General features: G+C 36.5%; 1 protein-coding gene across 1 annotated transcript in view; it reads left to right on the forward strand.

Annotated features, from left to right (window-relative positions):
- gfra3 (GDNF family receptor alpha 3) overlaps nt 1–14,873 on the forward strand; it is a 38,875-nt gene that overhangs the window by 17,378 nt on the left and 6,624 nt on the right. The window contains exons 5-7 of the mRNA XM_061979610.2: nt 2,648–2,754; nt 4,610–4,744; nt 8,554–8,690. Of these exons, the coding sequence (XP_061835594.2) occupies nt 2,648–2,754; nt 4,610–4,744; nt 8,554–8,690 (379 nt within the window). The remainder of the gene's footprint in view (nt 1–2,647; nt 2,755–4,609; nt 4,745–8,553; nt 8,691–14,873) is intronic.

The following is a 14,873-nucleotide window of genomic DNA, read 5'->3' on the forward strand; positions in this document are numbered from 1 at the left end:
CATAAACATGATATGATCATAAACATATGTTTATAAAGATATGTTAATAAACATAAAATGTTTAATAATTGTTATTGTTATATTATTAATACATTAAAATTATGAAGTTATTGTTTTATGAATACATTATTTTATTTATTGGTTTATTTAACAGGTATAGTGTACAATAATCAACATTTCTGTAAATGTACCAGAATTAGCCAAAAGACTATTATTCATCAGTTGTCGCTGGACAGATTTTAAAATTATTATGAAGTTATTGCAGTGGTAGGTCGTGCTTTACCCACCTAGACCTTCAGTGATGTCCGACTTCAAATATTACCTCTCAAAATACCATCATTTATGTCACCACATGACCATTGCTGGAGAAATACTATACAGAAACACATTTACGCACTACTGGCATTGAAACACCTCAACAGTCTACAAAACGGGTTATTTCCTGGGACATTTAAAAATCAATTAACCCGCATCAGCAATTAAAACATATCTTATGTGGTACTGTCAAAATAAAAATAGCAAAAAACATTTTAAAAGCAAACAAATAAAATATTTGAACTCACAATTTGTAGCACCCATTCGACGCCGTATAAGCCAGTGGTACCCCTCATCATCGGCTCATTCGAGTGGAAATGGCGGGCATTTCCACATTTCATCGCCAGAACAGCTGAGCTAGCTTCCGGGGTTGGCCGATGTCATCTCACAAAATGTAGTTTCTCTTTAAATATCCTTCTTGAAAATGGCCTTGCAAATATATATCTGCCACCTAATCAATGTTTTGTTCTCCTTCTCTGCTATCTCGGTCTGGCTATGGCGCAACATTTCCTGCTTCATGCTAAATTGAAACTTGTTAAAGTTAAAGTTAAAGTACCAATGATTGTCACACACACACTAGGTGTGGTGAAATTTGTCCTCTGCATTTGACCCATCCCCTTGTTCACCCCCTGGGAGGTGAGGGGAGCAGTAGGCAGCAGCGGGAATAATTTTTGGTGATTTAACCCCCAATTCCAACCCTTGATGCTGAGTGCCAAGCAGGGAGTTAATGGGTCCTAATTTTATAGTCTTTGGTATGACTCGGCCGGGATTTGAACTCACAACCTACCGATCTCAGGGCGGACACTCTAACCACTAGGGTTGTGAATGGATACTCACTTTGGAATCACAGTCTCGTTAACATCAGGCAACCTAGATAGGCTACTGTCAACAACTTGTGATCTGCTTGGCTATTGCAACTGTCTATCAACTCTATGTAATCTCAAATACATCTGCTAACGGTCCCGATGAGTATCCAATCACAGGACACGTAAATGTCACGTTCAACGTGAGGCCATCTAGAAGGCCTTACTGACAACAACTCGTGATCTGATTGGCTATCGCAACTGTCCATCAACTCTGTGTCCCCGTTCATTTACAGTGCACAGACGCCCGCATTGTTGATTCTGAAGGCCCCGGGCAGATTTGGTACAGCATGGCAACATAAGCAAGTTGAATTCTGATTGGATACAAACTAAAACTAAAAACAACAGCGCTGGAAGGAGCAAATTATGACATGAAGAGAATATGAATACTTTTAGATATTTAGGGAAAGTAAAAAAAAAAAAGACATTCATTTTTATTATGATCATGATTTGTGGTTATGTTAGGCCAGCAGAGAAGGCCTTGCTGGCCCTGACGGCACACCACTGAGTTATTGTTATATCAATCCACTATTATTATGAAGTAATTGTTATATAATCTGTTATGATTATTATGAAATTATTGAATTATGTGAGTTGATATTATTTCTGCATTGGTGTAATTTATAACAAACTATGATTAAAATTAGAGATGTCCGATATATCGGCCGATAAATGCGTTAAAATGTAAGATCGGAAATTATCGGTATCGTTTTTTTTTAATTATCGGTATCGTTTATTTTATTTTTTTATTTTATTTTTATTTTTATTAAATCAACATAAAAAACACAAGATACACTTACAATTAGTGCACCAACCCAAAACACCTCCCTCCCCCATTTACACTCATTCACACAAATGGGTTGTTTTTTTGTTATATTAATATTCTGGTTCCTACATTATATATCAATATATATCAATACGGTCTGCAAGGGATACAGTCCGTAAGCACACATGATTGTGCGTGCTGCTGGTCCACTAATAGTACTAACTTTTAACAGTTAATTTGACTAATTTTCATTAATTACTAGTTTCTATGTAACTGTTTTTATATTGTTTTACTTTCTTTTTTATTCAAGAAAATGTTTTTAATTAATTAATTTTATTTTATTTTATCAATTTTTTTTAAAAGTACCTTATCTTCACCATACCTGGTTGTCCAAATTAGGCATAATGTGTTAATTCCACGATTGTATATATCGGTTGATATCGGTATCGGTAATTAAAGAGTTGGACAATATCGGAATATCGGATATCGGCAAAAAGCCATTATCAGACATCCCTAATTCAAATTATATGTATGTCACTTTGATAACATTCAGACATGTTTTGATATATATTATAACAAGACTTAATGAGAAAGATATCATGATGTTATGAATCTATAAATAGAAAGATGATCTGAAATATTAATGCTCACAAACAAACACAACAACTTTAATTTTTTTATATATATTGTTTTATGTTTACAGGTCAAGATTAGCTGATTTCCTTCAGAACTGCCAGCCGTCAGCCTCAAGCGCTTCTTGTCTCAGAGACTCAGCAGGCATTTGCCTCCGAGCTTATGCAGGACTCATCGGTATGACAATCATTTATAATAATTCATTTTTACAAACTGCTGCACCGCCCCCTTTGGTCTTTTAGCGCCCCCTATGGAGACTCGTCTCACACTCGTGAAAGCCAAGCCGTCAAACTCGCATCATGAACACAAAAAATCACATCATAACACACAAATCACATCATGAGCACAAGCTCACATAATAAACACAAAAACTGACATTATAAACACAAAAATTCAGATCATAAAGACTTATACGCAATTCATAAACAAAAAAAATTATCAAAAAGACAAACTCAGATCATAAACACAAAAACTCAAATCATGAACACACAAAGTCATTAGGGGCGCCGGAAGTTGCCGGAAATTTCCCCTCAGAGATTAATAAAGTATTTCTGATTCTGATTCTGATAACAGTCACTTCATAAAGACAAACTCAAATCATAAACAAACTCCTATCATAAACAGATGACCTCACATCATATATATTTTCACATCTTAACCAAATAAAGTCACCATAAACACAAAAACTTACATCATAAACACAAAAACTCACATCATATACACAAGCTCACATTATAAACAAAAAACTTAACTCATAAACACACAAACTTACTTCATAAACACAAACTCATATCAAAGACAAACTCAGATCAGAAAACACAAAAACTCAAATCATAAACACACAAACTCACATATAAACAGATAAAATCACATCATGAACAGATACACTTACATCATAAACACAAACTAACATCTGAACACAAACTCAAATTATAAAGTCTTAAACTCACATCATAAGTCAGACCTGGGCAAATTAAGGCCCGGGGGCCGCATGCGGCCCATTGAGCTTTTCAATATGGCCCGCCGGACATTCCTAAATAATTGTTTTAGATGTTTAAGATGGAAAGTGTAGCTGCCATTATGATGTGCAGTGATGTTTTCTAATGACCGTAAGTCTTCAACTATACTAAGTCTTTCAATACTTGGAATCTGCATGATATACTAGTTACTATGGTCATCTAATTAGTTACTATGGTCATCTAATTAGTTACTTTGGTCACTATAAGATATCTCAGATTGTAGGTGGGGGTTTCTTTTACCCTTTGCGTTCATATTTCACTATGTTTGTTGCATTTTGGTTGTGTTTCGGTTGATTGTAAAATATGTTGTCAATATTCAGTGTTTTATCCTTCATAGTTAATATTGTAAATCCCACATTCTTTATTTTCATGTACATTCTGGGTGTCTCATTCAGTTAAAAAAAATTTCAAATTCCATTCCGTTTTTTAAGGCGGTCTGTCATAAAGTTTTTAGCTTTCAATCATTATTGTGAGGTTTTGCATTAGTGTTCCTAAAATTAGATATACCGGCCCCCAGACACACTTTTTTAAATCTAAATCTGGCCCCCCGCGTCAAATAATTGCCCAGGCCTGTCATAAGTATAGCTACGTCATAAACACCAAAAACTCACTCAAAGACACAAATTCACATTATAAACAAACTCACATCATAAACAGATACACACATATCATAAACACAAAAACTCAAATCATGAACACAAAAACTAACATCATAATCAAACTCACATAATGAAGAAAAAAAGCTTACTTAAAAGACAAAAACACACAACATAAACACAACTTAAATCATAAACAAACTGATCACATCATAAACACAAACTCACAATAGGCAAAAACTCACATCATAAAGAAAAAAACAAACAAACTCACATCATGAAGTCACATCATAAACACACATGTACATCATTTACACAAACTTATTTCATAAACACATAAACTCACATCATAAACATAAGACGTCACATCATGCCTTTTTGAAGAAATGACTCCTTCACCGTGAATCTCACTTGCAGGGACCATCATGACTCCAAACTACGTCGGCAACGACTCTGCGGATGTTTCTCTGGCATGCACCTGTCATGGCAGCGGCAACCGATGGCAGGAATGTTTGCAATTGCAACGAATGTTCACACACAACAACTGTCTGCGTGAGTGTGCAAACACCCCCCCCCACAAATCCCCACAACAAAGTGTGCTTCATACATCCCACATATTACATCTTTTTCTATCGTGGTGTTGAAACCGAAGTGAACTGAAGTGTTGACTTTATCAAAGAGAAGACAGAGTCCCCACATTAGAAAACCAGTAACCAATTTTCCATCCATGGGAAACATAAATGATAAGGAAAAGGTCAAATGTCCTGGAAAAGGTTCAAGTTGTTTTGAAAAATGATTTATTTTACTCACATTCCTTGTAATTGAAGGCAAACAGGTAAAGGTCATGCACATTTAGTTTGTTTTCAACTAGTTTTCTTGGCAACATTAAAGCACAGCACTTCTATGCTTCAAGCCGGTGCAGAGCCCCACGTGACACTACCAACCAAACATGTTTGCTATTTTGCATTTCCACTGACAGCAGATCTGTGACTTTGACAGTTGACTTTGTTGCCAAATTTCGAATTTCCCCATTTTGTTGCCAGAACAGCTGAGCTAGCTTCCGGGGTTGGCCGACGTCGTCTCACAAGATGTAGTTTCTCTTTAGATATCCTTCTTGAAAATGGCCTTGCAAATATATATCTGCCACCTAATCAGCGTTTTGTTCTCCTTCTCTGCTATCCTGGTCTGGCTACCGCCCAACACTTCCCGCTTCCTGCTAAATTGAGTCTTGTGAATTGATACTCACTTTGAAATGACAACTGTGTATCCAATCAGTCTCGTTAACATCAGGCTACTAGATAGGCTACTGTCAACAACTTGTGATCTGATTGGCTATCGCAACTGTCTCTCAACTCTATTTGTTCTCAAACTCATCCGCTAACGGTCCTGATGAGTATCCAATCACAGGACGCGTAAATGTGAAGTTAAACCTTAGGCCATCTAGAAGGCCTTACTGACAACAACTCGTGATCTGATTGGCTATCGCAACTGTCTATCACTGTATGTGCCCGTTCACTTACAGTGCACGGACGCCCGCATTGTTGATTCTGAAGGTGTCTGGCAGATTTGGTACAGCATGGCAACATAAGCTAGCTGAATTCTGATTGGATTAAAAACTCATAACCTAAAAACAGCAGCCCTGGAACGAGCATAATATGACATGAAGAGAATATGAATACTTAGATATTTAGGGAAAGTAAATTAGAAAATAATTTTATTTTTAATAATGATTATGATTTCTGGTTATGTTACGCCAGCAGAGAAGGCCCTGCTGGCCCCTGACGGCACACCACTGATAAATGTATATTAAATATATCTCCTAAATATAATGTCATTAAAATCATCTTAAGTCATTTGCCAGATCAAAGGTGGTATTGATGCAGATGCTATTTCTATTGTTTTTTTTAAATTTCTGACAGAAATGTGTTGATTTTCGAAGATTCTCTCTCTCCATAGTCAGTGATATTGCAGCTATTGCCATCCTCTCCCAGAGTCATTTGTGTGTAACTGTGACAATTTGCACATATATTTCAAACGTGCTAAATATAGACAAAAAACACTTTCAGGTTTCACGTTGCATGTGCTAAATTATTACATTTGCATCTCTGCCTCCCAGTATTGTGTGTTCTGGTAATGCATATATTGTCAGGAGTTGTAGGTGACGGACCCCAAGATGCAGAGAAGGCGGAAGGCATTGTGCGGGAAGACATGATTTAATGTCCATGAAATAAAGACAAAAAAACACAAACCAGGAACTAGAAGGACAAACTGGAAACAGGGATCCAGCAAACAGGGACTATGAACAAAAAGACAGTAAGCTACAAACAGCTACAGAATATAGCTTACCGCTACCGCATACAGCTACCAATGACAGCATACAGCAAACAACGACACGACAGGTAGGAACGACAATAATCCAGCACTGACTAGAGAGGAAGGCAGGTTCAAATAGCAGCTGGCTGATTGACACCAGGTGTGGCCAGGTGCCAATCAGCCACAGCTGAGGGGACAAAGCACTCAGGGAGATAATCAGGAAATAACCAAAATAAGAGCGCTGACAGGAAACAAAGACAGGAAAAACCAAAACCTAACTGAACTGTCAGTGACAAACCTGACATATATTCTGCATATGTAGGAAGACAAACACACTAAATTGATTATGTGAATTATTTTGATCATTTAACACAGTGGTCCCCAACCTTTTTGTAACTGCGGACCGGTCAACGCTTGAAAATTTGTCCCACATAAAAAAATACAATCGTGTGTGCTTACGGACTGTATCCCTGCAGACTGTATTGATCTATATTGATATATAATGTAGGAACCAGAAATATTAATAACAGAAAGAAGCAACCCTTTTGTGCGAATGAGTGTGAATGAGTGTAAATGGGGGAGGGAGGTTTTTTGGGTTGGTGCACTAATTGTAAGTGTATCTTGTGTTTTTTATGTTGATTTAATAAAAAAAATAAAAAAAATAAAAAAAAATAAAAACATTTTTTAATTTCTTGTGCGGCCCGGTACCAATCGATCCACGGACCGGTACCGGGCCACAGCCCGGTGGTTGGGGACCACTGATTTAACAGACAAAATCCTCAGTGCCCGATTTAGTAGTTTAGCTTTGTGTGCTATCAAGTTTTTTTTTTTTAATGCATGCACACCTTTAGTAAACCAGTGTAAATATAAGGCATTTGTGAAGTTGTAAAGTGTTCTTGAAGCACATTTATACATACTTAAAAAGTTTTAAAATAGGTAAATTAATCTCAAAAAGTAGACTAACATTAGTGTTGTATTATTTAACCTTTGTTTTTTTATTTATTTGTTACCGTATTTTTCGGAGTATAAGTCGCTCCGGAGTATAAGTCGCACCTGCCGAAAATGCATAATAAAGAAGGAAAAAAACATATATACGTCGCACTGGAGTAGAAGTCGCATTTTTTGTGGAAATTTATTTGATAAAACCCAACACCAAGACTAAACATTTGAAAGGCAATTTAAAATAAATAAAGAATAGTGAACAACAGGCTGAATAAGTGTACGTTATATGACGCATAAATAACCAACTGGGAACGTGCCTGGTATGTTAACGTAACATATTATGGTAAGAGTCATTCAAATAACTATAACATATAGAACATGCTATACGTTTACCAAACAATCTGTCACTCCTAATCGCTAAATCCCATGAAATCTTATACGTCTAGTCTCTTACGTGAATGAGCTAAATAATATTATTTGATATTTTACGGTAATGTGTTAATAATTTCACACATAAGTCGCTCCTGAGTATAAGTCGCACCCCCAGCCAAACTATGAAAAAAACTGCGACTTATAGTCCGAAAAATACGGTAGATATTTTCTTGTTTTTAGTCAGGAAAAAAATGTTGACAAAAGCTATGAGAAAAAGGATTTGTTGACACAAAACTGCAATTGTGTTGGTAAAAACCTTAAAAAGCAAGGGAAATATTTTTTATGCGTATGCATTCTGCATCTTGGGGGCTAACACTAACCTATCTTTCATGTGTCGGAGAAAAACCCGTCTGCCATCACTCAAACCCAGCACCTACAGTATCAATCAAAGTGTCAATACACACTGAATCTTCGTGTACAACAACGTGCACTTCTCATAAAACTCACTCATTTATCAAGCTGCCAACACATGTAACAATAAAGCTGCCAAAGAGATATGCAGCTTTATGCCTACTCAGCACATTGGCCAGTGACACACACACACACACACACACACACACACGCACACACACACACACACACACACACGCACACACACACACACACACACACACACACACACACACACACACACACACACACACACTAAAGTGATGATTTTTGTGCCCATGCAGGTAACGCCATCAATTGGATGGGGAACCCTGGCTCTCTGCCTATTGATATAACCCCTCCTCTTGCTCCGAGACCTTCCCCACTGGTTCAGGAAGATGTGATGCTGAAAAAAAATCATCTTGCATCTGATCAACACGTTGTGAGTACATTCATCACATTTTCCCCAAGTATACTGTATATTATACGGCATACTATACTGCAGGGATATTCTACACAATTTTTGGGAGGGCACATTTCCACAAAGCTCAGGACCAGGGGACCGGACCTCTCACTACTCGTCTTATTTTCTATATTATATGTACAGTAGGAAATTGATTTTAATCTATTTATTTTGTCACGAGTTACAGGAGTGCTCTGCAAAAAAAGCTAGTCAAAGATAATTTCTATGAGAGTGTTTGTAAGAATCTGCTGCAAATATGTGAGTCTCTCACAAGTTTTTTGAACTGAACTCGCAGACCCCCTTCTGTTTATACCTTGAACTGAATAATTAACGAGTCAGTTTTTATACTGGTGTAGAATTTCGGATTGCAGAGTCTGTAAAGGCTCAAAACAACTTAAACAATTAGGAGTGTCTTTTTACATCCCAATCAATGTGGAATTGAGCACACACAGTAGAGTTTTAACTTGACTTACAGATGTAGCAACGAACTGTAGTTACTGACAGTGGTTTTCTGAAGTGTTCCTGAGCCCATGTGGTGATATCCTTTACACACTGATCTCGGTTTTCGATGCAGTACCGCCTGAGGGATCAAAGGTCACTGGCATTCAATGTTACGTGCAGTGATTTCTCCAGATTCTCTGAACCTTTTGATGATACTACAGACTGTAGATGGTGAAATCCCTAAATTCCTTGCAATAGCTCGTTGAGAAATGTTGTTCTTAAACTGTGCGACAATTTGCTCACGCATTTGTTGACAAAGTGGTGACCCTCGCCCCATCCTTGTTTGTGAATGACTGAACATTTCATGGAAGCTGCTTTTATACCCAATAATGGCACCCACCTGTTCCCAAATAGACTGTTCACCTGTGGGATGTTCCAAATAAGTGTTTGATGAGCATTCCTCAACTTTCTCAGTCTTTTTTGCCACTTGTGCCAGCTTTTTTGAAACATGTTGCAGGCATCAAATTCCAAATGAGCTAATATTTGCAAAAAATAACAACGTTTTCCAGTTCGAACATTAACTATCTTGTCTTTGCAGTCTATTCAATTGAATATAGGTTGAAAAGGATTTGCAAATCACTGTATTCTGTTTTTATTTGCCAACTTCACTGCACTGCAAAAAGTCAGTGTTCAAAAACAAGAAAAAAAAAAAAAATTAGGGGTATTTTATTTGAACTAAGCAAAATTATCTGCCAATAGAACAAGAAAACTCGGCTTGTCAAGACTTTCCAAAACAAGTAAAATTAGCTAACCTCAATGAACCCAAAAATACCTTAAAATAAGTATATTCTCACTAATAACAAGTGCACTTTTCTTTTTTTTTTGCTCAATATGTTGAAAAATATTCTTAAATTAAGTAAATGCTAGTGCCATTATCTTGACATAATGATATTAAAGTTAAAGTTAAAGTACCAATGATTGTCACACACACACTAGGTGTGGTGAAATGTGTCCTCTGCATTTGACCCATCCCCTTGTTCACCCCCTGGGAGGTGAGGGGAGCAGTAGGCAGCAGCGGTGCCGCGCCCGGGAATCATTTTTGGTGCGCTCGGCATCATGATTTTTTTTTTCATGCTTGAAGTAAGAAATTATTACTTTAAAAAAGTAGTTTTATACTTGTGAGTGTTAATGACACAGCTTTGCATCAGTTGATATTCTAGTTTCAAGCATGTTTTACTCAATATAGGTCATAAAATCTCAGCAACAAGCTGTAATATCTTACTGATATCATTTAGAACCAAAACCCTTAAAACAAGTAAAACACTCTAACATAAAATCTGCTTAGTGAGAAGAATTATCTTATCAGACAGAAAATAAGCAAATATCCCCCTTATTTGAGATATTTAATCTTACTTAGATTTCAGTTTTTGCAGTCTGGTTTTGGGTTTTGTAAACATGGCAACAGCAGAGGATGTATGTGCATGTACGAGCCGGTCCGCCACATATCAAGAGCATAAAGAAAATTAAGAATCTTATATACTACAGTGTTGGACTACAATGGCGTACTTGCGCAAAGCACTTCAGGTAAATCTCTACCATATATAGATAACTTGCTGACTTCAACAATGGGAAAAACATCCGAAATTGGGCAAATTCCAAATGGTTCCTTTGGAGGAAGTATGAAGGAAGGCAAGATTGTTTTATGAATATCTTCGTTATGCCTCCATGGTTTGATTTCACATTTTCGGGATTCATGGGGATCACGAATACACAAAAGCAGGTACAATCCTCTACGTCATGTCTCAACTACCTCCCGCAGCTTATACTGTACCACTCAGACCACTTGTCAGTACAGGGCGGGGGGCCCACATTTGCGGTCCCCTCCAAGGTTTCTCATTGTATCCCATTGGGTTGAGTTTTTTCTTGCCCTGATGTGGGATCTGAGCTGAGGATGTCGTTGTGGCTTGTGCAGCCCTTTGAGACATTTCTGATTAAGGGCTATATAAATACACTTTGATTGATTGATTGATTGATTGATTGATTGATTGATTGAGTGTTTCACTGAAGTTGGATCCGTTTAGCACACAACTTTTGAAACTTGTAGCTCATTCTTCTTATATTCAGGCTAAATAATATAATATAATTCCACACTCCATCCAGCTGTATAATCACTCGCCATACAGCAATAGATGACATCTGCCTATTACCTGACACCTGACATGTTAGCTACTTCTCTTTGTTTATAATGTTTATAATGTCTATTTTCTATTTCCTGCTGGATCTACTCTCTATTTTATGCTGCTGCTGTCACATATACTGTATATACTGTAATATTGTACATGGTCATTGGTATATATTGTATATATGTTATAGACATAATATAATATATCTGTATATATATTATTCTGTACACATATTATGTATATATTCGTATATATGTTAGATTTGTTATCGCTATATTAGTCTATTTATACCTGCATTGTCCTTTCCATCCTTACACTTTCCATCATTGTAACTGAGCTACTGTGTTGAACAATTTCCCTTGTGGATCATTAAAGTTTGTCTAAGTCAAAGTCTAAGTCTATAAGGTTATGGATCATCATTTGTCCCAAGGTAGTCGGGTTGTCTCTCATGAAGTCTGCCATGATTGTTGTTGTTGAAGGAAATAGCAAACGTTGTGATGCGTCTGTGAAACTAGTGTGCCAGTGTATGCTAAACATGACCAAAACAAGTAAATATTATATGTTGTTATTATTATGATTGTGCCTGTTACTACATTTATGTATATACTTAAAAACCTTCTTTCTAGGCAGCAGTTAGAGACAGTAATCCATGCCTTTATCACATCTCGGCTGGATTACTGTAACTCTTTGTATTTTGGAATTAGTCAGTCCTCCCTCACACGTCTGCAGCTGGTCCAAAATGCAGCTGCCCGACTTTTAACAAACACAAGAAAAAGAGAGCACATTACTCCTGTTTTAGCCTCCCTTCACTGGCTGCCTGTGTCCTTTAGAGTCCATTTTAAAATGATCTTACTCGTTTTTAAATCCTTACGTGGTCTTGCCCCACCGTACCTCTCTGAGCTGCTCCTCCTCTATGCCTCCACCCGGTCCCTCAGGTCAGCTGATCAGCTGATCCTGGAGGTACCCAAAACAAAGCGCAAGCTCAGAGGGGACAGAGCCTTCTCTGTTGCGGGTCCCAAACTTTGGAACGATCTCTCTCTCCATGTGAGACAGGCCCCTTCTTTGGCTATTTTTAAGACCCTTCTTAAAACACATTTTTATTCACTGGCTTTTAACCCAGCATGAGACTTTGAACTGTTTTTAGCTTTTAACTTTTTGAACTGTTTTTAACTTTTAAACTGTTTTTTATCTAACAAACTGTTCTTAGGGTAATTTATATTTGCTTTTTAAATGTGTATTTTTATTTCTGTTTTAAATGTTATTTTTTAGTCTGTCCTTTGCCTCTATTTCTTTGTGGTGTACAGCCCTTTGTTTTTCAACTGTGCTTGTTTTTAAAAGGCTTTATCAATAAAGTTGGTATGGTATGGTATGGTATATACTTACAGTGTGTACATACAACTTTTATGGAAGCTTTTGGATGTTTTTAGAGTGCTTCTTAGGCAGAATATGGTCAGGTTTTCATGTCCAACTGAAAGAGACTCCTGGGTGACCTAGGACATGCTGGTGGGACACAGATGGCCTGGGAATGCTTGAGGTTAGATTAGATTAGATTAAATAGAACGTTATTGATCCCCTGGGTGTGTGCCCATAGGGAAATTCAAGTTGCTAATTAAGATTGAAGATTGCTGGGGGGTGGTGACATTGGAAAGTCTGGATTTAAATAATTTGTTCAAACCAAGCTCTTTGTGTTGTGTAGTTGTTTAGAATATTGTTCTGGTACATGTAATGGCGGCTAGAAAGGTGTTGCAGTAAAGTCCCACATCTTTGATAAAGTTAACATTATTTCTAAATAATTCACCTTTGAAGTTTTTCCAGTTTTACTTCAAAGATAACACATTTATTTATACATTTTGACTACTTCAGTAAGTTTAAATATAATTACAATCATTAGCATGAATTTCATATGAATTAACCTTATTGATTAATTTGAGTCACTCTTCTGGGATAAAACATCAAAGAAAACATGTTTGAATGATTTTACAGCTTTAAAAGTACACAAAGACCCTAAACCAGTGGTTCTTAACCTGGGTTCGATCGAACCCGAGGGGTTCGGTGAGTTGGCCTCAGGGGTTCGGCGGAGCCTCCGCCGCGGAGGTCAAGACACACCCGACTCATCGTGTAAATAAAAACTTCTCCCTATCGACGTATTATGGATACCCCCAAACAATATTCCCTCTAATTTTACATATGCGTGAGCAAACGTAAAAACTCCTTGAGCATTCAGTGGAGCACATGCGAGCGACGTCAGACGTGCACATGCACTGTGGCCACACCAGCAGCACACCTGTCCCAAACCTGACTAAATAACAAGTTAAATGTTTTATTATTATAATCAAATGACAGCAGTCATTTCCATTAGATTATTTTCTAATATAAGTGTTTTGGCCCACTTACAATAACAATAACAAAAAATATTGTTTTTCATGAGCTGTGCACTAGTATTGTATGTCTGGGTGGGGTTCCTGCTTCGGAAATAATTTGTACCCCTTTCGGATATCGCATTTAGTTCCCACTAAAACATTCACATGTTGCACAATGAGATGTAAACATGGGATCATGTGTACATTCCTGTAACTTTATGTTTGTAAAATATATATGTATTAGTATTTCTTTAATATAATAACAATTTCATGATTAATATTTATAAATTAAGATAAAAAAAAAAAAAAAAACATTTTATTTTTCACCAAAGAAGGGTTTGGTGAATGCGCATATAAAACTGGTGGGGTTCGGTACCTCCAACAAGGTTAAGAACCACTGCACTAAACTAATAATGAACATGTTGATATAAAGCACATGTCAGGTGGCTGCATTATTTTGTGCTAACTAACACATTTATCACTATGAAAAATAGAACTGTTTGGTTGAGTGTACATACAACATTTCTAATTATGTTATTATTACTACATTCATTGTTTCATGGTGTCGTCTTTATGGGTTATACTTGTATATTAAGGGTGTGGGAAAAAATGGATTCGAATTCAAATCGCTATTCTCACGTTGTACAATTCAGTATCGATTCTCATTCTCATTTTTCAAAAATCGATTTTATATTTTATTTTTTTTAATTTTTTTTTTAATTTTTTTTTAATCAATCCAACAAAACATTACACAGCATTACCATAACAATGCAATCCAATTCCAAAACCAAACCCGACCCAGCAACACTCAGAACAGCAATAAACAGAGCAATTGAGAGGAGACACAAACACGACACAGAACAATCCAAAAGTAATGAAACACAAATGAATATTATTAACAACAGTATCAATATTAGTTACAATTTCAACATAGCAGTGATTAAAAATCCCTCATTGACATTATCATTAGACATTTATAAAAAAATTTAAAAAATAAAAATAAAAATGAACAATAGTGTCACAGTGGCTTACACTTGCATTGCATCTCATAAGCTTGACAACACACTGTGTTCAATATTTTCACAAAGATAAAATAAGTCATATTTTTGGTTCATTTAATAGTTAAAACAAATGTACATTATTGCAATCAGATGATAAAACATTGTCCTTTACAATTA

Source organism: Nerophis lumbriciformis, linkage group LG19 (assembly GCF_033978685.3).
Source record: "Nerophis lumbriciformis linkage group LG19, RoL_Nlum_v2.1, whole genome shotgun sequence".
Classification (NCBI taxonomy): Eukaryota; Metazoa; Chordata; class Actinopteri; order Syngnathiformes; family Syngnathidae; genus Nerophis; species Nerophis lumbriciformis.